This window comes from Homalodisca vitripennis, chromosome 7, assembly GCF_021130785.1.
Source record: "Homalodisca vitripennis isolate AUS2020 chromosome 7, UT_GWSS_2.1, whole genome shotgun sequence".
In the NCBI taxonomy this organism is placed as follows: Eukaryota; Metazoa; Arthropoda; class Insecta; order Hemiptera; family Cicadellidae; genus Homalodisca; species Homalodisca vitripennis.
This window is the reverse complement of record NC_060213.1, coordinates 127,346,092-127,367,838: the sequence shown is the minus strand read 5'-3', so window position 1 is coordinate 127,367,838 and position 21,747 is coordinate 127,346,092. Positions and strand designations below refer to the sequence as shown.

At 32.9% G+C, this 21,747-nt stretch overlaps 1 protein-coding gene across 4 annotated transcripts in view; it reads right to left on the bottom strand.

The window, feature by feature from the left end:
- Positions 1–21,231, bottom strand: part of LOC124366289 (ATP-dependent translocase ABCB1-like) — a 67,602-nt gene extending 46,371 nt beyond the window's left edge. The window contains exons 1-9 of one of the 4 annotated variants that reach the window (XM_046822709.1): positions 20,639–21,231; positions 18,492–18,580; positions 12,086–12,152; positions 10,295–10,432; positions 8,738–8,859; positions 6,315–6,441; positions 2,089–2,222; positions 1,151–1,322; positions 360–484 (exon numbers count right to left, since the gene is read on the bottom strand). In XM_046822709.1, coding sequence (XP_046678665.1) covers positions 360–484; positions 1,151–1,322; positions 2,089–2,222; positions 6,315–6,441; positions 8,738–8,859; positions 10,295–10,432; positions 12,086–12,152; positions 18,492–18,580; positions 20,639–20,953 — 1,289 coding nt within the window. In that variant the 5' untranslated portion in view covers positions 20,954–21,231. Of the gene's footprint in view, positions 1–359; positions 485–1,150; positions 1,323–2,088; positions 2,223–6,314; positions 6,442–8,737; positions 8,860–10,294; positions 10,433–12,085; positions 12,153–15,217; positions 15,364–18,491; positions 18,581–20,638 lie in introns of those variants that run through there. The other 3 variants (XM_046822706.1, XM_046822707.1, XM_046822708.1) reach the window with 3 other exon arrangements.
- Positions 21,232–21,747: the final 516 nt, after the last annotated feature.

Below are 21,747 nucleotides of genomic sequence, written 5' to 3'. Positions count from 1 at the left end.
GAGCTTCTACCGATAACTAACATCATGCTCCCAGATATCTCAACATCCAGTTAAAAGTGCTTTTGAGTCCAAAAGTCCAGTGTCTGTTACAATAAAAAAAGTGAGATGTGAATTGAGATGGGTACTTTCCCAATAAACACCTTGGGTCTCAGAGATGTTTAGCATAATTTATTAAATGTACAAGGATGTCCAATGAAATAATTGCCATTCAAATCTAGTTCACCGGGATACAATGGGATGTAAAGTTTATGTAAACATCGAATATTATTTCTTTAACGAATTGCATGAACTTCCTTCTGCTGAAAGAAATTTATATTTCAAGTTGATTACGAGTACATTCTCACAATAAAGATGGATACCTGACGACTTCCTGTTGTTCCGTGCTGAATGCTGCCACAGTCCGCTGATTGCTGAGCACCTCCTCCGCTACACTCCCGGCCACTGCATACTTGAGCTGTTCCCTAGCAGCTGACCCGGCTGTCAGCTAGAACAAAGTCGGGGTACAATCTGAGGACATGGGATACTTCTCTTTTGAATGATAAGTCCAGAGACCTCACCGAAGTTTGACTAACAAACATTGTTTTCACACTAATTTATGCTACATGAAGTGTTTGGAATCACTGGTAAATGACTTGATCTCTAATAGTGTTTAGGAATACGAAAATTGTGTAAAGAATAGCAGATTCAAACTGTAACAAAGTCATATATTTCTGACATAGTATATTTTTAATTTGAAAACTCTTGGAGAAATTGGAAAAAACTTTAAATAGTATTAAATGTTAATAAAACAAAACTTTCCAATATGGCTTTTTTTTGCACGAGGCCTTTTGAAACCAAAGGTTTCATCATCAGGCGACTGCACAAATAAATATTTACATTATTTTTCTTATATTACATTACATTACATAACAGGAAAAATAATTTTACTACTATTATTATTTTATTTTTATAATAAAATTATTCATAATGAATAAAACAAGGTTTTTTATTCCCCTTTTAAGCCTTACTCTGCCCGTCCTCATGGCTCACTAGCTTGTGCGAGGATTTTATCAAACAGAATAAGGGGGAGTGTCTGAGATCAATGATACTGATAAAAAGTGATACGGTCACAGACACGATTTCTAACTAGTTCTACATACAAGATGCTTACTTTGGCAAGATAGGCAGAGGCCCCGATTAGGAGGGGGGCCACAAGAAGCAGAGCCGCCGTCAATCGCCAGTTGACCATGAGCCCCACTACAGTTCCGAACATGAATGTCGACATGTACTGCACCACCATGCTGAACTTGCACCCGATACCCTCTCGTATCCTCTCTATGTCACTGAACAACATGTTACACTATTTTTACAACACTACTTTACACCCTCCCTCTCTAAAGATACTTTCTAAACATTTTCCCTCTTGAACGATTAATACAAATCCTAACTGAAATATACTATTGTTACTTTTATAATTATAATTTATAATTGAATTAAATGTAAAGTAAAAGTTGTTGGGAAACAAAATTTTGGGTTCAACATTAACACAATTTTTCTTTAGAGAGTTTTAAATGAATTAAGACATATTAACACACTACATTTTACAGTTCCATTCCAAATATATGAATCTATATTTTAGAGTTTCCCTAATTCTATATATAAAATGGTTTTATCCCAAAATTCACGTAATGATCCTTACATCACTAGTGATGTAATGAGTCTAAAAATTATGATTACATAGCACTTTGACTAGCTGATCAATGTCAGGGTAAAGAACTGAAGCAAAAAGGTTGCACTACTTATTATAGTATAATGGGGTTATTATAAAAATTAATAACCCATTGATTAATTAACAAACAAGCTGAGTATTTTTATTGATGACGTAATCTATATTTGTTACCATTAAACTTGGCGTTTTTCTAGTGATAAAAGGAAGTCTTAGCCTTTTCTTATGTTAAAAGATATTTTTAGAACTACTTCACAAGATATGTACAAAATTGCTTTTAATTAAAAGGGATATTTACGTAACTTGTTATGTAAGTATCTATTGATGTTATATTTTCAGTTGAGAAATGCATCAATAAATGGTGATGTAATGAGTGCACTCACTCTGAGAGGATGTTGGAGAGGTTGCGCTGCTGCCGGGTATCATACCAGGTGATATCCTGTCGCACGATCTGGGTGAACGCCTTGATACGCAACTTGTACACCTGCCTTTCACACGACAGTTCCCAGCACAATGTCTGAAAATCACAAACAAACGTAACTGTTCCATTATTTAATTCCTTTTGTAGATGTATTAACAAGTAAAGTAGCATCGAGGCTTTACCGCGGCTGAGTAGGAAAGTCGCGGCACGGCAAAGGGTAGATCGTAAATGTCGGTGCGTTGTTTCAACAACTGCTTATACTTTGAATAAAAAATGGCTCCTTAACCTTAATTGTAATTAAAAATTAACTACTTATATTGTACTGTTGTAACATCCATCATACCCAGCAGGGATCGCTTCTGGCTGGCTTATACCTTCCAGTTGAACCTACCACTGGGCATAGCAAATAGTGTCACTTAAATCTGGGCAACCTTATGGATGTCCAGGAGCGGCACATCACTAACCGCAAATGTTGAGATTCTGGGGTTGAAGGGTAATTTGATAGGTCTTGTCTACTGTGGGAGATGACTGTTGGAGTTGGTGGGGTTCATTCCCTAGGTATCAGAGGTTCTTGCTAGCCTCAACAAGAGTGTGCCATCCCCTGCCTACTGTGACTGGAGAGGCTGGTTCAGAGCTGGCCTCTCCTTCTTCTGGGGGGACATGACGTTGAGATTAGTGCCCTAATTCTTCCTCATGGCTCTCGATAGGAGGCGGCCCCTACCCCCTAACCTTACCCATCCTGAATATCCTGTCATTCCAGAAGCAGCACTAAGGTTCTTGTAGGACTAAGTGTAATTTATAAGCTTCTTGTCCTAAAACAACAAAAAAAATCCATCATATTCCAACAGAAAGGTGTTTTCGTTGTCTAACTGTAAACTGGGTTCTTCGAGAAATTGACTTACTTTATTTTCGTTATTGTGACTATCAGCCATAACTACCTCATACTGTAAAATAAACAAATCTACAAACCGCCACAAAACGAAACAAACACGGCGCTCTTAAATTGGGATTAGATATGAGGTAATATTTTGAAGTAAACATGTGCTCTCGACATAGTACCAAAGTTGTACACCAGACTGAGACACTTGTCAAGCAGCGCTTCAGTTATCATAGTACTGAACATAGCCATTAGAGAGCAGTAAATGCTCTGTATGCAGGAAGAAATAAACAATAACCAGCCTTGTCTAAAAACCTTTTAACAAGAGTAGCAGAGAGGGCATGACACATCAGTACATGTAAACACAAGAAAAGGTGCTGTAGGTGCTTGGCTCATTGTATTGCTCAGCAGTTAAGGGTTGAAAAACAGATATGGGAATTGTTGAAATCCAAGAAAATAAACTTTGGCAGGACTGTAATGTGTGATTAGATATGGAGATGTCAGAAACAATTTTAGCAGTAACATGGAAATAAAAGGTGATGGACTCTTACCATTTAATGTTGCATTTGAAGGCACAAAAAGCTAAGAAAACAAATAGATAACAAACATATAATACTACAAATAAAATTTCATTCCATACTAGGTTGAAATCTTCTTGAGTGCGAATCTCCTTTACCTCATCTTGAACTTTTTCTGCCAGTGGAAACCTAAGCCAATCTCAGTTGTAAAACCTCTTCAGGCGTCCTCAGCAACTAAATGACCAGGTTCAGGAAACAAACAGTACGGGGTAAAGTAAGAAAATTGTCAGTACATATTTTGTTCTCTAATGCAGGTGAAAGAAAAATATTATGTATTTATCAACAAAGGGAAGATGTACTTAGTTATACCACAAGAAACAAGGGTAAACTTAACCTAAAAAGTGTTAAATCAGGGTTAAAAAAGAAAAATCATACTTATTTTGGGTTAAAACATTTTAATAAATTACCTGTAAAGGCATGGAAAGTTAATTTAAACAAGTTTAAAAATGTAATATAAAAGTTGACTGAAGAAAAATGCTGTTTAATCTATATATCAGTACGTATATGTCCTGTTATACAGTGGTATTAACTTTTAAATCATTTTATCAACCAATTTTAAAATAACTAGTTTAGCTGGAGGTTTTTAACATGAGATTTTAAATTAGGTTATTTTGAGGTTTTTTGATTTATAATTATACAAAACATTGTAATAAATCCTTATATATAACCTTGATTTTATGGACAGATTAAAATATGTAAATTTAAGATTTAAATTTTAGTTTTCAATGGTTATTAATAGTTTTAATTGCACACATTATGTTTTTAAAGATGAATAAATGAGTCTTAAATCTTGAAGGATTAATTTGAGAAAGAAGCATTTGGGGGATCTACATCCCCTAGTAGAGCAATGCTAAATTGTTAAGAAACTTATCATTGACAGGTTTGGATGATAAATTAGGTATTCAGGGAAAGTCTGGAAAAATGACCACTCTGGCTAAGCTTCCTTCTTCAGCCCACGTTACCTTTGATCAATAAGCTGAAAAACTAGCCAGAAAAAAGAAAGTAGTTGCCAGACAGAAGACTCATTCCATCATGACAGAAGGACTATTCTTAAAACCCAATCTCTATAAATTAATTATATGAATTCGTAAAGTCTACCTTATTTGGTTTTACAATCATCCAAAGTAATTGCACTTTTCAGTAACTTGTCTGTTAATAGAAGCTGTAAATTAAATATACGAGGGGTATTAGAAAAATAAGGTTCCCTATGCCGCCGAGACAGAATGCGATATGTTGGGAGAAATCTGGCAATACTGTCTTACTCATCAGCTGTTCCTCTCTCTATCCATACCACTGGTGCCTCCCTACGTCCAACAGTGCCGGCCTAGCTGCCTTCGAAGATGGAGCTTCTTATCATTGTTACCGCCAGATGCGAAATTCGTGCTGTGATAAGTTTTTTAAATGCAAAACAGATTTCACCTATTGAAATTCATCGTCAGTTAATCAAAGTTTATGGGGAAAACTGCATATCTGTTCAACACGTTTGGAAATGGTGTAGAGAATTCAGTGAAGGCCGCATGGAAATTCACTATGAAACCGAAGTGGCCTTCAGTTTCAGATGGAATTGTTGAAAAAGTTGAGACGATATTGCTTGAAGATCGGAGAATCACCATTAACGAATTTGCTTTGCTTATTCCTGAGATTTCGAACTGAGAAGCCTGATCCAGAACCGCCGGAGAGGAAGATTGCCCAGTGGTGTGAGGCTTCTCCATGACAACGCTCAACCTCATGTCTCACGTTAAACTGAAGAACTATTGACAAATTTTGGCTAGACTATTGTGCCCCATCCCCACTACAGGACAGACCTAGTCCCAAGTGATTATCACTTATTCCCAAAATTAAAGAAACACATGGGTGGCCAACGCTTCAGTACCGATAATGAAGTCAAGGAAGAGGTTACTCGATTCCTCAAAGGATTGGCGGTAGAATTCTACAACATGGGGATACAAAAGTTGGAGCATCGTCTACAAAAGTGTTTGGACAAACACGATGATTATGTGGAAAAATAGCTTAACTTTTAAGTTTTAAATTGATGTATAACACTAAGTAGAAATATAGAGCTGTCTATTTTAAAAAAATCATGGGAACCTTATTTTTCTAATACCCCTCGTACCAACCTTTTTTACAAAAAAAGCTATTATTATTTAAACTTATTCTGATTATACATTTGAACTGAATGCAATTGAACAGAAAGGGTATTTACTCTTGACAGTGTAACAAATCATAAATTAATAAATAATATATTATTAAATATATATATATATACATATATATATATATGTATTTTTTATTATATTATTATATATATATTAGTATATATTATATATTTTTTAATTGATTTTATAGCAAATTAAAAAATAATAATTAGTTGTCGAAATACAGTACATTACATAAACGCAATGTTTAAAATAGGCAAAAAGTAAGAAAACAAAGGGTAGTTAAAATAGAATAAACTGCGTACCGTAGTCAGTTCACAAAAATATTTAGTTCGCACTGAGACTTTTAGAAATTATTTTCAATCATTCATATTTGATATTTCATTTGTAAAAAATATTTGATATATTCAATTGGCGTACTTGGTAAAAGTGAATATTCAAGACAAATTGTCTTAGAGCTGCAACAGTTAAAGCTATTTTATGATCTGAATTTGAACAAATTGAATTTGACACCACGTTTTTAATAAACCATATTATGTCAACAGGTGCTGATACTTAACTGCAAACATGTTAGTACCTGTATGAAAGCAGCCACCAGAACCAACGCACCGATGTACAAGTAGTTGTACGAGTAATAAGCCAGGTAGGATGTAAACTGAGATTCGTCTCCAGCTGGTTCTGAACTTCTGTTGTGAGCTAGGGTACTGCAACAGATTTTGTTTTTTTGGAACATATAGATAATCTTACACATTTTTAACGATAACGAAGAATAAATATAGGTGCCTCATGCAGTCTTGATATTTAATATAAATATATACATTTTAAATACTAAATTAAAATTTCCTTGTCAAATAAAAAAATCAGATAAATTTATCATCAATCTAACTCTCCTCAAGTCAATGGAGAGCTTCTCTGTTAACTGAATTTGTTATGGAATTTGTTTGGAATACTTGACATGGTGCCTTTTTGTTATCTTTTCCTGTTCATAGATCTTCTATTTCCAGTAAATCATTCACAGTCTCTAATTGTCAACTCTGGAATAATCTCCCGGATCATATCAGAGGTATTCGTAGTCGGGGACTGTTGGGGGGGGGGGGGGGGTGCTTAAGGACTATCTGTTTCGGGCTTCGTCGGGTTGACGATTTTGTGGCAAAGGGTTTGGGATGATGGCTTTGTATGAATGGTGATGTGTAAATGTCTTTAAATTTTTCTTCCAATTTATTTTATTCATTTATTTTTAATATCATGAAGTACCTTCTTTTCATTTTATTATTTTATATAAATATAAATTATCATTTTTGAATGTAAAGCAGTAATGTAGACTATACTGTGGCTCTGTTTTACACTAAAGGTATCGCTTACAAATTTATCGATATATGTAAGAGAGGACTTAATAGTCCTAACCTCGCCAAATGAATATATGTTTCTTTGTGTTCAATAAAGACATTTTTCATTTAATTTCATCTTAATTTACTCTAAAAATGATTGCAGAGGGAACTTGTATATAAGGTGGCCCATTGTTAAAGAGATCACTTTACAATCATTACATCATTCACTCTCATTCTTCTATTTGTCTTCATTTAAGTTTCGATAATTGAATTGACTGAATAACAGTAGAGACATAAGTAGATTTCTAACTTTAATAGGGCATTGAGGAAGTCTCTTTATGGCTACTTGTCTCCAATCGTACAAATCAAAGGTTTTGATATAAGGCAAGAAAAAGCTCTGGCATAGAGCACTTGCAGTCCTGTAGTTCTTTGACGAAATCAGCTTTAGTTTCATGTTAACAATTTGTTGCTGTTTAAGGTCGACTGATTTCAGAAAGTTTAAGGACTTCTCTCTTGGTAGAAAAAATTAAGGAACTAAGGAGTTATTAGATGATTCAGGCACAAAGAAAAGTTTAAATAGTGAATGAATTTGTTTCTCTGGTACATAATATTCTAAAGAACTGTAATAAAAATATGAATTAGATCTTAGTTCTTATGCTTACTTGGTCAGTATCAAGACTATCATCTAAGTTTTCTGGTTTACACTCATCATTGTTAAGAGAATTAAATTCTTGAAATATTTCACCCTCGTTTTGGAGAGCCATCTACAGGCCAACAGATGTCAAAATGAAACTGCCAATAAAACATGTCTGCTTATACAGAAGGGGGTAGAGGTATAACATGATTGGCTACACTTACACAATCAACGTCTAACATAACAAAATAATGGTCAATAAAGTTCCTTTATCACAGGCTGTCTTTTGTGACGGAGGATCAACATATTACTGTCCATAAACTAGCTACAGAAGTAAGCATCAGAAATAATTCAGTTTATTCAACTTTAACAGATGATTTGATAATGTGTAGAGTTGCTACATTTGTTCAAAAGAACAAAATTACTTATGCAAAGAAGTGCACACAAAATGACGTAATTTTCTCAAATCAGTCATAACAAACAAGTCTGACTGAATCTGAATCTGTTTGTGGGTATGATCCAGAAATCAAAGAGCAGTATTCTGAGAGGAAAACATGCAACATCGCCCTTGTCCAATAAAAGCACATTAAGGTCTTGGTGAAAAAGTTTTACTGCTATGAAGTAATTCATCATGAGAATGCACCTGAGAATGAGAATGTCATTTAGAAGTTCTACGTTGCTTATGTGATGTAGTGTGGCGTAAACATCCTGAGTTGTGCACTACAAAACTCAAATATTAAAATATTTTGACGAAGATTACTTGTTAAAAAATATTGATGAATAATTATCTTTATGGAGTTAGATGAAATCTATTAACAGTGAGTATTTTTCTATGTAGTTTTAGCTTTGTTTACTTTAAAAAATTTCAACAAATTTTTGAATATTCCAATTTTATTTTTGTGGCTACACAAAGATTGAAATACAAAAAAGGGATTGCTGCTAAAGTGTACATTCTATCCCCACAATAACACAGAGAGAGAGAGAAAAAAGTAAACAAATTACGTTGAATTTAGTCCTTATTCTAAAAGAGCAACTAACCTATAACTGAGTCCTCCTATGTTTGTTCCTAGCAGGTAGAGAACATCAGTTAAAGGGTTGGCTGTGTCTGTGAAAAGTGGCTCTTTCTCGTGATTTTCATGTTCGATGGAGGCGTTCTGAAGCTGAAACATGTAATAAAGATTCTGATGTAAGTAACCATAAAACTAAAATGATCCGTGCCAAAATTTGGCACCAATTTCATTCCTTAGGTAAGTCAGCATTGTACTTATTCACAACTAGAAACTTCTAAAGAGAAAGAATGGATTACTGGGAAAAGATGTTATTACTTTTTTTTGTTTAAGTTATTTTAGTACTCAATTTAAAATTGTATTAAACAGTACTAAAAATTTATTACTGTTTTGTACGTTGTAATACTGTATTTTGTACTGAATCTAAGAGATTCAAAGGAAAAAACACTAATGTGAAGTTTTGTTTATTAATTTTTCAACAGATGCCAATATAGTTTCTTAAAATACAAATAAAACTAAAGCAGCCTGCACCAAAATATTCCGATGATGGCTGTTGCGTTTTAATCCCCTCTCTACATCCCGCACCCATCACTGTTACCAGTTATGAAAGATTAGTGACCTGTCTCAACATCTGTTACAATAAACAAACATCACTAGATGTTGCCATAAACAAATATACAAATGTTTTATTTAAATTATTTTTTTCATACAACATATAAATCAAACAGACAGTAGAAACCATAACCGTGTCACAGCGGGAATACCTGGTGGTCAGCAGTGGCAACACTGCCTCTAATGTCATTGGATTATTTTGGTGCAAGCTGCAGTAGTAACAATTGTTTTTACACAGTACACTTTAATAAAAATTAAAGAAGATTTGTATTAATACTATTAAAATGAAATTCTCACAAATAGATATTCTATACTTACAGTACTCTCAACAAATGAATAAATTGACTAAGACAATTTTTGTATTCTCATTTCTTATAACTTTTCAATATTTACATAGTGACCGGAGTATTTACCTTCTCGTATAACTCACTTTGAAAATATGAAGATGTTTTCATCAATAACACCTCTATTATTATACAATGAGAAACTATGTGCTTCACAAAAATTTAAGATTTATAAAATACACAATTAAATCTATGATTAAGGAACTTACAAAGCAATATACATTATTTGACAAATTTGTTTATTATTTCAGGAAAAAAATTGATTGTAATGTCATATGAAATAAGAATCTTGCTGCCTTGTAAAACAAAGCTTTTCATTTTAGTAACTACTATACAGATTTAATGGTTGAGTATTTCACCTTTTGGGATGAGGTAGATTTAAAACTGCTAGTGAAAATATATTGTTTTCTGGTGAAAGATAGTATTGCTTCACCCACTGCACTCGTAACGAAATTAAGTGATTGTCCTCCCAGCTCACAGGGCCATTATGGGTGGCCATAGCTGTTCTCTGTGTCAACTCTGAGAATTGTGACCACGTCCTGACCCTCACGAATGGTCCAATCACACTTAGTGGCATTATGAGTACAAAGGGTTAAGTGTGGCACAAGTTGGTTTAACCCTACGCTGCTTACCCTGACTGCTTCGTGTATGAAAGCATTTGTCATCTGGCCAAAGACCACAGCCAAAATTGGAAAACTAGCCCCGTGGATGATGGAGAATATTATCCCAGTGATGAGGAGAAGGATGTCAATACAGGTAGCATATCTGAACTGAAAGAGCAACACAAGTAGAGAGATTAATTGTTAATTTTAAAAGTATTTTATGCCCATGTATACTCGATGTTTAGTTATGGAATTACTTTGTGGGTAATTGCTCAGATGTGCAAAAACTCTTTATTAGTCAAAAATCAATTATTAGAATGATAGGTCATTGTAACTCAAGAACAACATGTAAACCGTTATTTAAAAAAATTAACATCCTTACTTTGCCATGTACGTATATTTTTGAAATGCTTAAATTAGTACATAAGAATCCTGATCAATTTGAAAAATACAAATTTTATCATAGATATCACACAAGAAATTGTGATTTGTTTCAATATCCGGCACATAAACTAAAAACTTTGAAACTAGTTCTCTTTATCTAGGTTTGAAATTATATAATAATACTCCACAGTCATATAAAAAACTTCCCTTACCTACATTTACAAAAAAATTAAAAGAAGCACTTTGTCAAAAAACATAAAATAGTGTAAATGAATTCTTTGAAAACAGTTTATGATGAAAACTAATAATAAAAATATGTCTTATAAAAATGTAAAATGGGCTTAAGCCTTGGATTTAATTAATATGTTTTAGAATAAGTTTAGTATATAGTTTTTAATCAATGACTATGTACCAGTTTATATTGTGATAGCAGAAAACATATTGTACAATCAATATCTGTCTATTGTATTTCAAAAATAAAATTGTTACAACTACAATGAACTACAATGTTATCACTGTATTTTTAATCCAACTTGGGCATTTCTTCGTCAATCCTCAAAAAGATTATTGATAGTTTTAAAACTAAATTGGAAAATTTTAGGTTATACATTGACTATAACTTTACTACACATAACTTATCTATCTATGATGGGAAGGGTTGATTCAATGTGTATTTTGAGTTAAGCTCCATTTTACTTTTCACTGAGTGCATCATTTGGAATTCAGCACTGTCACAGACTTGACTAGTAGAATCTGTAATCCATAGCTGAAGAGATCCAAAAACATTCGAAAATCTTGAGATGCCAAAGGATTCCAAAAAGCTTGATGATCTTGAGATCCAAAATTTTCAAAGAGTTGATGATTCATCTTTGTTTTAGGTTTTTGGATCTCTTCAGATAGATGTGGACTCCAGATTCCTGGAGTCAAGTCTGCAACAGAGTCAGCTCTCAGACACTGCACTGAGTGGAAGTTGAAATAGAGCTAATAAATTCAACATTCATGTATAACTTTACTAGTTGACGTATTTACGTGTCTGTAGTAACACAATGTATTTATACACAATGCCTATCATAAATTAATAATACGTGTTACAATCTTAATTTAATAAAAATGAATTACTTTTTACCTTTAAAGATGCTGGTGACATACTTTTGTTTTCTTACAAAGTGAGGAAATTACACTTAATTTTATACATTTGTTTGGAAGTTAAGTGCTAGAGAGGAATTCTATAACAAGCAAAATATAGAAATTTTTTGTTTACTGTGGTGGTGTGACTAAGAAAAGGAATGAGGGGATAGAACTAACTCCTCCCAATAGCCCTAAAATGTTTAAAAATATATATCTAACATTAATACAAAGCAATGATCAAAGGCATGCAAGGCAACCAATGATTGATTTTTTTACCTGGACACAAAATTATTGCAGTAATAAACTTACCAAGCCCAAAAGACCGGATTTGTACTTGTATTCAACATCTTCACCGCCATCTTTATCCAACTCATCTCTGAAAACAAAGACACATGTAAAACATAATTGTGTTACATGCATTAAAATTCATACCTTCATTTTTAAGGGCTGTTATTGAAAACTTAACTTAGATATATTAAATAATTTTCAGTTAAGTGTACAATACAACCCACCATTTAAGGATGCGTGAGATGGGTGCAGGGAAAGGGGTGAAATAAAAATTGACCATTTCATGTGGGCAAGGGCATAGCCAGGACAAAATTTTGCTCAAGATAAAATTGGGATCCCTCCCCAGAAACATTAAAATTTTTGAAACTTTAAATTGAAATTCATTAGACTAATGTAGTTAATGAAGAACAACTAATGTATGTTAATGTAGTGATGGGAGAATCAAATAGTATTTGAATACTGACCGGGTATTCACATATTCAAATACCTCTAAATAAATTCGAATACTTTTGAAATGAATACAATTTCACTGGAAAAATCAAATTCAAACCTACAGTATTCATTCATTTTGACTAATAGTATTCAAATAAAATATTCAAGAGCTGTATTTGCGTTCATATATAAGTACTCATTGGAGGGTTTTAGAGGAATATATATTTTGGAATAAGTAATTAAAAATTTTCAAGCTTGACGAAATGTATAATTGTACAAATATTAAATTAATAAATACATTTGTAAACAATAAAGACATAAATTATTTTTATTTCATGTTGTGTGCACAAATAAAATATGATTGAGGTTTTTGGCTTCAATATATTTCTACGACCATTGGTGACAAAACATGCAATAGAAAAGAATCTTTCAGTTAGGACTGAAGTAGCAAGTAAACAAATATTTATTTTCTGAAGTTCATAAATCATGGGTATGACATGTTTGCAGGAGGTACAAAAAGGCAAAAAGGATTTTCCCATCTTTTTGGCAGGGCAATACCAAATAACAAAGAAACAATTGATTACGGGAAGGAAGTAAGACAAGTATAGACTTGTCTGTTAGAAATACTCAACACAGATAAAGAATTTGAATACAAGGATGTTTTTGAATACACTGTATTCGATTCTTTTAAGTATTCTATTCTCCATCACTAGACTTATGAAGTAGTGTAATTACAAAAAAGATGCTTTTATTGTCTGCAAAATATGGTGCATAGTATACAAATCCACATTGAAGATTTAAAATACATAACATTCTTCTTTACTTCTAAACCATTGTATCTAGTAGGAAACTGATGTTTTCCCATAGTGGACAGAAAGTAAGGCAAGTGCAGTCAATCGCTTGTTTCCCATTAGGTTCTTTAAAAAAGTTCTTGACCCATTTCAAGAATGAGAATGATATTTTGGCAGTACATGTCAGTAATACTGAATTATTTAAATGATAATAATCGTTTACTAAAAAAAGTAATTGAAAAATTGGGGGAATCCAGACCCTTTTGCCGTCTATGTCCTTGTATGTGAGGTATTCTTGAAAGATCTTAATCATCACTCTTATCTTAACTGGTTAGTTTTTTATAGCACAAAATATTCAAGACTGGCCAATCATAATACTTGAAACGAAGTTGAAAACTGTTTAATACCAAGTCAGCAACAAATCGAAATTTACTTTACAGCCTATAGGCAATCACGAAAATTGTTATTTAAGCCCCACACGCAGACAATGATATTTAAAATCATTCACCACTGTTTTATTGTAATAAGATAATCCCTTATTGAAAACTGCTTCAAATTTAGTTTTTAATATTGTCTTATCTCAAATGCTCTCCATGGTCAAAGGTGAGACAATATTTCAAATATTTTGTTACCCACTGAAACAGTTTTTGAAAAATGGAGCAAAATTAAAATAAAATACACAAAAACAAGTGCAACTTGTCTAATGGACCTTTTTCATTATTGTAACAATTCAGATAAAGAAGGAATAAGTTTGTTTGAATTGTAAAAATAAAAGTTTTAATAGTCTATTTTTAATAAAGTCAGGGTGATACTTTTCCTATATATGTGTTGAATTTTAATTTTTATAGTCACATTATAAGACAGTATTTGAAAATGTTTATTTAAACTCTTTTCTGCAATTTGGAAAAGACAAAAATTAAAAAAAATTTCGAAATAACTTTAATTAACGGTAGTCTAACACCTCATAGACATAATGATATTTTCATTCTACTTTATTTTTACACTGGAAATAACCTGTTCAATACCACATCAGCAAATACTGTTTACACCGGAACTGATAAGGCAATTAAGAGTTGCGAATTAAATTCTTACATCATTTACAAGTAAATTATTTGTTACGTTTCCTACACCAACACGTATATATTGATGGGAAATATACCCACAAGATTCTTACATACTTCATTACCAATTAATCAGTAGCTTACACTGTCAGTTTTGGGCAGGGATGAAGGGTGAACACTGACAATTTTGTAACCACATTGGTCATTTCCAATTAACATATCGTAGCCATATCGATAATTTTCATTCCATGTTGTTTTATATGTAAAATAATAGTTTCAAATTAGGTAATAATCTAATAATAGATTATTCAAAACTTTACTCCTGCTTACACCTTTTTTTACTTTGAGTTCGGGGTGGACCTTCTCCAAGAAGATACTTGAAATAAATAAATCCATCACTATCATAAGAACCTTCTAAAATGAATCTATTAAATCTTTATTAGTTAACTAATATTGTTTTATTTGAAATAGACAGACTAAAAGGTTATTTTTTTATTCCACCTGTAACTTAACATTGAATTAATCTTTTACAGAACAACACAACATTTAATTTTTGTCCTGTTGAAAATTAATAAAACAAATTCCTTTTTAATTTGTATAAATCGAGAATTTAAGATAAACTTAAAAACAAAAACAGAAAAATAACATTACCATAATTTGGGTTACTTAATTATTTAAAAATTAATATGAAGTTATTCAAAAAAAATTTAAACCTTGAATTCCATTATAGTTACAGATTTGCTTCGACATGTAAGCTTTCAAACTCTAAACAAGAGCAAAGTTTCATTGTCCATAAAGCTAAATAATCAAATCTTGGTGGTTTAAACCCTTTACCACAATGTTTATCAGTTGTAACAAACACTACTTACGATGTGTTATCACTCTGACTCTGGATTGTTCCATAATTACTGATCCTACAGAATCGGAAATCCACGAGGGCCAAATCTTCTACAGAGGAGGACATGAAAACCAGCCTGTCTGAACCAAGCACAGGTCCTAACTGAAAACTGGACGTCTGAAACTCGAGAGGGGGGAGGGGTGGCAGAGGGGGACAGGGAGGGGGGAGGCCCTAGCAAAGGTCAAGTCCCATTGATAAGTCAACAGTGATGTTAACCTGTGTTGTTTCTGTATTTGTCTGTATAAAAAACTGCATTGTGGCATTTTTCATTTGTTTGAATGAAATGACTTGATAAGATCAAATAATACATGTACTGAATATGTTTATACACAAAGTTTTATTTGTGTTATGGTTTGAAAATTGTTACAATATTACAGACACATTTAAATAAAAATAACATAATTAAAAAATTAAAAATGAGGTATGGAACATTAAAATTTAAAATATTCACTTGATTTTAAGCTCCAAGAGTGTCAAAATTGTATTATTGAATAATTAAAACTAAAAACAAGCTTTGTTCATAATTTATACATATAAATATACATACATGCAGAATAGTGAATTTATATAATTACTTTTCTTACCTAATTTACAGAATGTAATCCAGGCCTATAATAATTTAGTGAATATGCAATCAATTTAGTGAGCCTTCAATTACTCAATAGCAAGAATAATATGGATCTTTACGATCTTCATTGAGTTGTTAACAGTAATGTCTTCCTTGATAAACTGTGATTTAAGTCAGTTTTGGAACAATAAAAGATATTTTATTAAAAAAAATACAGTCCAACAATTCAAAGTTAAATTTTGAGTGGAATATTGGTTTTTGGACTTTTTTTCCTGAGTAAGAAAGTGGTTTTTATTAATGTGGTCTGTACATGTGTATTATGAAGTGAGATCCAACAAACAGATTTTGACCAAATTTGGCAATTACTTCTAGTACACAAATTTCAGATTTATTGGGTTTACAAGAAGTGCATATAAAGGGGGCTCAAGCACCCCCCCCCAAATTTTGAGAGAAACATTTAATATGCACCCAGTAGTTTGTTTTAGGACAGAACACATTTGTGAGGTTTTAAAAGTTCAAACGTTTTCTGAGCCCCTATTTTTGGAGGGTATTTTATACCTCCTAAGTCACCCAACGTGTCACCCCCCACAATAATTTTCTATATACACCACTGTACACCACAGCAAAGCTGTTCAGCATGTCTCCCCTCTGAAGAATTTAAAGCCGTCACAAAGGAAATTAAATACCAACTGTTGAACATCTGGCAGATAGGGAAATTTATAATTGCAGAGGTGGGATTAAAGTAGGTCCAGTGGTCTAACTACAAACGTCACCACCACTACGTACGTACGTAGTACGTTTACTGACTAGGTTTGCCAAAACTCACTGGCAGTTAACGAGTTCCATGACCCAACTCTGGAGCTTCCAACAAAATAGACTTGTCAAAGAAGTCCTACCCAGCCAGACAGATATTGCAATATATCTATGTAATATCTATCTCTTGAAAGATCTTTTATATTTGCTGATCTTTCTCTGTTGTTTATCTTGCAAAAGTATTTGATAAAAGCGTAGTTTTGACACGGCTGTTAGGGAGCTATTTCTGTAGGATCGTTAGGGATATCGGGTTTAAACAGTCCCACTACACCAGGAATAAGAATTCTGCATCTATTCACTTTAACAGATTAAGAAAGACTCTTGATAGCGAATCTGTTATTGCACTGAGGGTATACAACTCGTTACCTTTAGTGCTGAAGTACAACAAAAAGATATTTTAAATAAATATTACTTATGGCTGTTAGATTAAATAATGTTATGCACTGGATGAGTTCTTTGATTGAAAAACATTTTATTTTGAATTGCCCCAATGCCATTGATTGTAACGAGACTTGTCAATGATATGTGACTTTGTGGTAATAAAAAATGTTGATTTGATGAACGGACTTGGCAGTCGCTCTAGCGTTAGGGTTTCTATCTAAGTGTGTAATAAAAGTTTATTGATTTTGTATTAGACTATTAAAAATTGTCATGAATTTCAATTTTGTACATAAACTGTAATACAGTATTACTGCAATTTAAGTGAGTTTAAAATAAATGAAAGTAAATTGTTATTTTTTGTAAGAACCTCATTGGTTTTTGGCCTAAAGTACAATGTTGTTTGCTTCTGGAATGATAGGATATTCAGGATGGGTAGGGGTTGCCTCCTGTTGAGATCCAATGAGGAGGGGTAACAGGAAGAATAAATCCGTCGTCATTAGAAAAGGCATTGTGGCTAGGTCTGTTACAGCCTCTCTGGTTATGGGTAGAGAAGATACTACTACCTCATGTTTAGGGTAGCAACAGCCTTTAACCCCTTGACTGCCATGCCCATGTTATCACGTTCCAAACAGTTGCTTTGCTACACAATGCCCGTCAGCTTCAAGATGATACACAGTGGCCTCTAGTAGTGTTTATTAGAACTACTATAAATGGGCAGTAGTGCTGTTTGATTGCTACTACACTCTGACGGTCAACTAAGGAACTATCTCGAAAGCACATGGTGAAGTTTTACCTGGACGTTAGAAACAGAACGTTATTTTTCTAGTTTCTTCAATTGCAATTTTGAAGTTGCTACAGCAAGTTTGTTTTATTTCTGTTTTGATTGTGGTTCAGTTAGCAGGGCAGGAATTAGTTGTAATAATGATAAAGACGTTTCGTCAATTTTAGATTTTTACGGATGCGTTGCTGTTAAGTTAGGCTTTCACCAGTGTAAATTTTCCGAGAATGATCGATCGGAATGCAGACTGAATTTAACAACCTTGACCTGGTGTGACAAATCAGGAGATTCTGATGGCAGTTTGGTAGATGAAGATATCACTTTAAGTTGATCATGGTGGGTGAGGAACACGCTACATTTGCGCTGACTGTAAAGCAGTTTCTGTACGTGGCAAATAAACCACATAGTAGCCTATAACAACACCGTTGAAAACTTGGCACTTAAAGGGTTAACACTAGGGAACTCCAATAATCACCCTCTCCAGACCTATCAATCCACCCTTTCTCCCTATAAATATTTCGATATTTTCAGTTAGTAATGTGCCAATTCTGACATCTATCGAGTTGCCACATGCAAATGACACACCGACTTTTGCTGTACCCAGTGGAGGTTCAACTGGAGGGTATAAACCAGCCAGAAGAGAAACCCTCCTGGGGTATGTCTACACATTACTTGGTAGATTAAAATACAGCAATCTTCACTCACTTCTCCGAATCTGAATTCAATTTAACATCTCTTTTGAATGATATATTTCTTAAATTCTCTTTTTCATTGGATGGACGAAGTCTTGAAACCTATAACATTCAAAATAAAAACAAACATTCAGTACAATAAAAAACTAGCGATAACACTATCATAGTTTTTTAAATTGTTTACAGAAAGGAAAGCTCTTAAAAATTTAGAACAAGTTTAATACAACTTTGCCAAAGGCAGCAGTTACCATTGATCTAGAAATAGTCTCCAAGTTTTGTATTTCTAACTGCAATCATTCAAAACACAACAATTGCGTTTTTTAACAACCCTGTATTAAAGGAAAAAAGATAAATACACTGCACCTCAAGACATACCTTTTTTGAAGTTCCAGCTTTTTGGTCCATAAAATTCTTGTAAAACTCTACTGATACACGAAAATAAAATTTTCTGTTTACAAACATTTAAAATCACTTCTTAACCTTGAATAAAGTTCAAAATAAAAACCCTAACCTGATGATTTAATTAAAATAAAAACTCAGTATTCTTTGGTAGCCAAGTTGTTAACACTTACAGCAAATATGTGTATCACAGAGCATAACTGAGAACTTTGTAACACAGTACTCATACTTTTATTTGTTTAATGACAATGTTACAAAAATGCATTATACCTCAATGTATATCATATTTTTACTTATCTTTGATTAAAGATATGTTCTGTAGAATCAAAAGTCTGCCGTTATTGACTTTGGTACAAAGTATAAACTTTCTCAAACAAATTATAAGTTGTAAATTGACCTTGTGATTATTCATAGACTTTAATTTTAATTTGATAAACACTAGTTATTTAGAAGGCTGTGTGCAGTAAAATATTACTAGGACCTGAAATACTAAACTTAGGTCATTATACTTTGTTAATAATGTCCCTAGAGTGCTATGGCTATGAAAAAAGTATTGTTAAAGTGACTACTACGGCAAAACTTTTACTTTTAATACATATCCATTTAAGGATAACCTCCTGCCTTGAAGGAGTCTGCACTAATGAGTAAACAGTGTCCATACATCATGGACTTCAATCCTCTTCCCACATTGAGAGTTCTCCTGCCCAACTAACATTTCTCTCAATGATGTGACTAAATAAATCAGCTTTACTTTCACTAACACTTGTATAATACAAAAATATACTTATGATCTGTCATTTCCTTCCTTGAAAAATTCATTCTTCTTGAAAATACTTAGTTCTCTAGATTGTAAGTTTTGTTCCTCCTGCAAGTAAATGTAATATTTGATATGAAAATTGGTTTTCTCTTTCTAAATTTTTTATATATGCAATGGAAACAGACCACCTGTCCGTAATGTATAGAGGCTGACCTGAGAAACCTACCTTTTTCGTTTTAACCAAAACTAACCCTTTTTCAAAGAATCCGGGAAAATAATTTTTAACACCCAAATATACACCAAAATGGCACTTTTAAGAGGTGGGAGTGTGGGCTATTTTTAAAATGTTCAAATGTAGGTTGAGCCATACCTCGTTTTAAAGGTCATATTTCGACCCTAAAGAATTCGGGAAAATAATTTTTTAATACCCAAAAACACACCAAAATGGCACTTCTGAGAGATGATCATAAAAAAAAAAAAAAAATTTATTTCCCTTTTTGTATACAGAGTGGTCTGAAATGTCAAAGTTTTTTATAGTTCATTGTTAAAATGTTTAACAAATCAAAATTTTTATCCGAGGCTACCAATGAAGTATATTTTCTAAAAATACGTTACAGTAGTTACTTTTCACCACATTTCCAATTTTTTTAAAAAGTTCAAATTTAGGATATTTCAAACTTGTAAAACCTAAAGAATTCAAACAGCAAGATATGACTTTCGTTACACCTATCTCTCTTAAAAACCAAAATTTATTGTATTAAAAGTTTTGCTTTGTGGTTGAGAAATTGCGTTAAATATAGCAAATTTCATGCCGTTTTGTTGCATTACAGTGTTTTGAACACCTGGATTTGCCGTAGATTCTTAGTGAATTAATTTTAAAAAATTGTTTAGCTTTTTACAACTTTTTCTTTGTTAGAAGCTGTAATTTTAGTAATTATTATTCCTACAATCATCTAGGTTCTATAACTATAGTTTCTAACTAACAATTATATTGTTCGACTAACCTTACTTACAGATGTTTGAAACGTAATGTCGTTTTCCAGAGTTCTACTTTGGAACTGTAATTTTCTACAGCCCTTAAAACCTCTTCTCCATTTATTGATTGAACAGCAGCCCTGACTCATTACATCATGTTCTCTGAATCTCTGAGTCTTTTGGTTGATGCAAGACCTTCTCCACAGGTAGTCCGTGCAGATCCCCATGTACGTTAAATCCGGGGATCTGAGTGGGCAGTTGACTGATCCACCTCTCCCAATCCATTTCTGAGGATATTCCTCATCCAGAGTTTCATGAACATTAAATTCATTCCGTATAAACATGAAAGTAAACTATTATTCTAAAAAATAAAAAGGTTATATGCACGCCAGACTGGGTCAGCATTGGAGACTTTGTCTTCACCTGGACTTCATCCTGCCTCTTGAGCAACTCTCATTGGATATTTACCATTTTGATATAGAGGTAGAGCTTGTAACCAAATTTCAACCCTTTATTGTTAAATTGTTTGAAAGTTGTAGTGGTTACAGACGGATACACACAAAGATAGAAATATGCTTTTGTAATCAACTGTTGTGAGACTCTACTAGATGCTCAACTAATCACAAAAACAGAGTTCACTTGCATCTGCAAAACCATGAAAATAAACAAAAACTGCATAGATTCTTAGATGACAGAAGATATTCCCTCTGTTTCACGGGAACAGTAACAATAACTAGTGATATAATAACACTCATAGAAGTATACCTCATTTCTAGACCTTTGGTCTTCGCAAAGTTAGTATAATTGATGAAAAAAATGATTTAATAGAAACTTTAACTAAAACCACGAAATCTATCCTATGTCCATTGCATTTCTCATCACTAATCCCAGTCAACATAATGCAGTAAAAATACCTTTACCCTTTAACTTCGTTAAGCTTGTTGAATAGCATTGCAGGTTTAGCTGTTCAAGCTTTACATGAAACCAACAAATCAATCGAAGTATTAATGCTCAAAAGTTACTCTAAATTGTCATATGATCATCTTCACAATAAAATTGTTTATTTACTAATTTGTTTATTCTAAAAGTTTGTTTATTGTGTTTTTCTCGTTGTCAACATGGTTATCCATAAGACCAA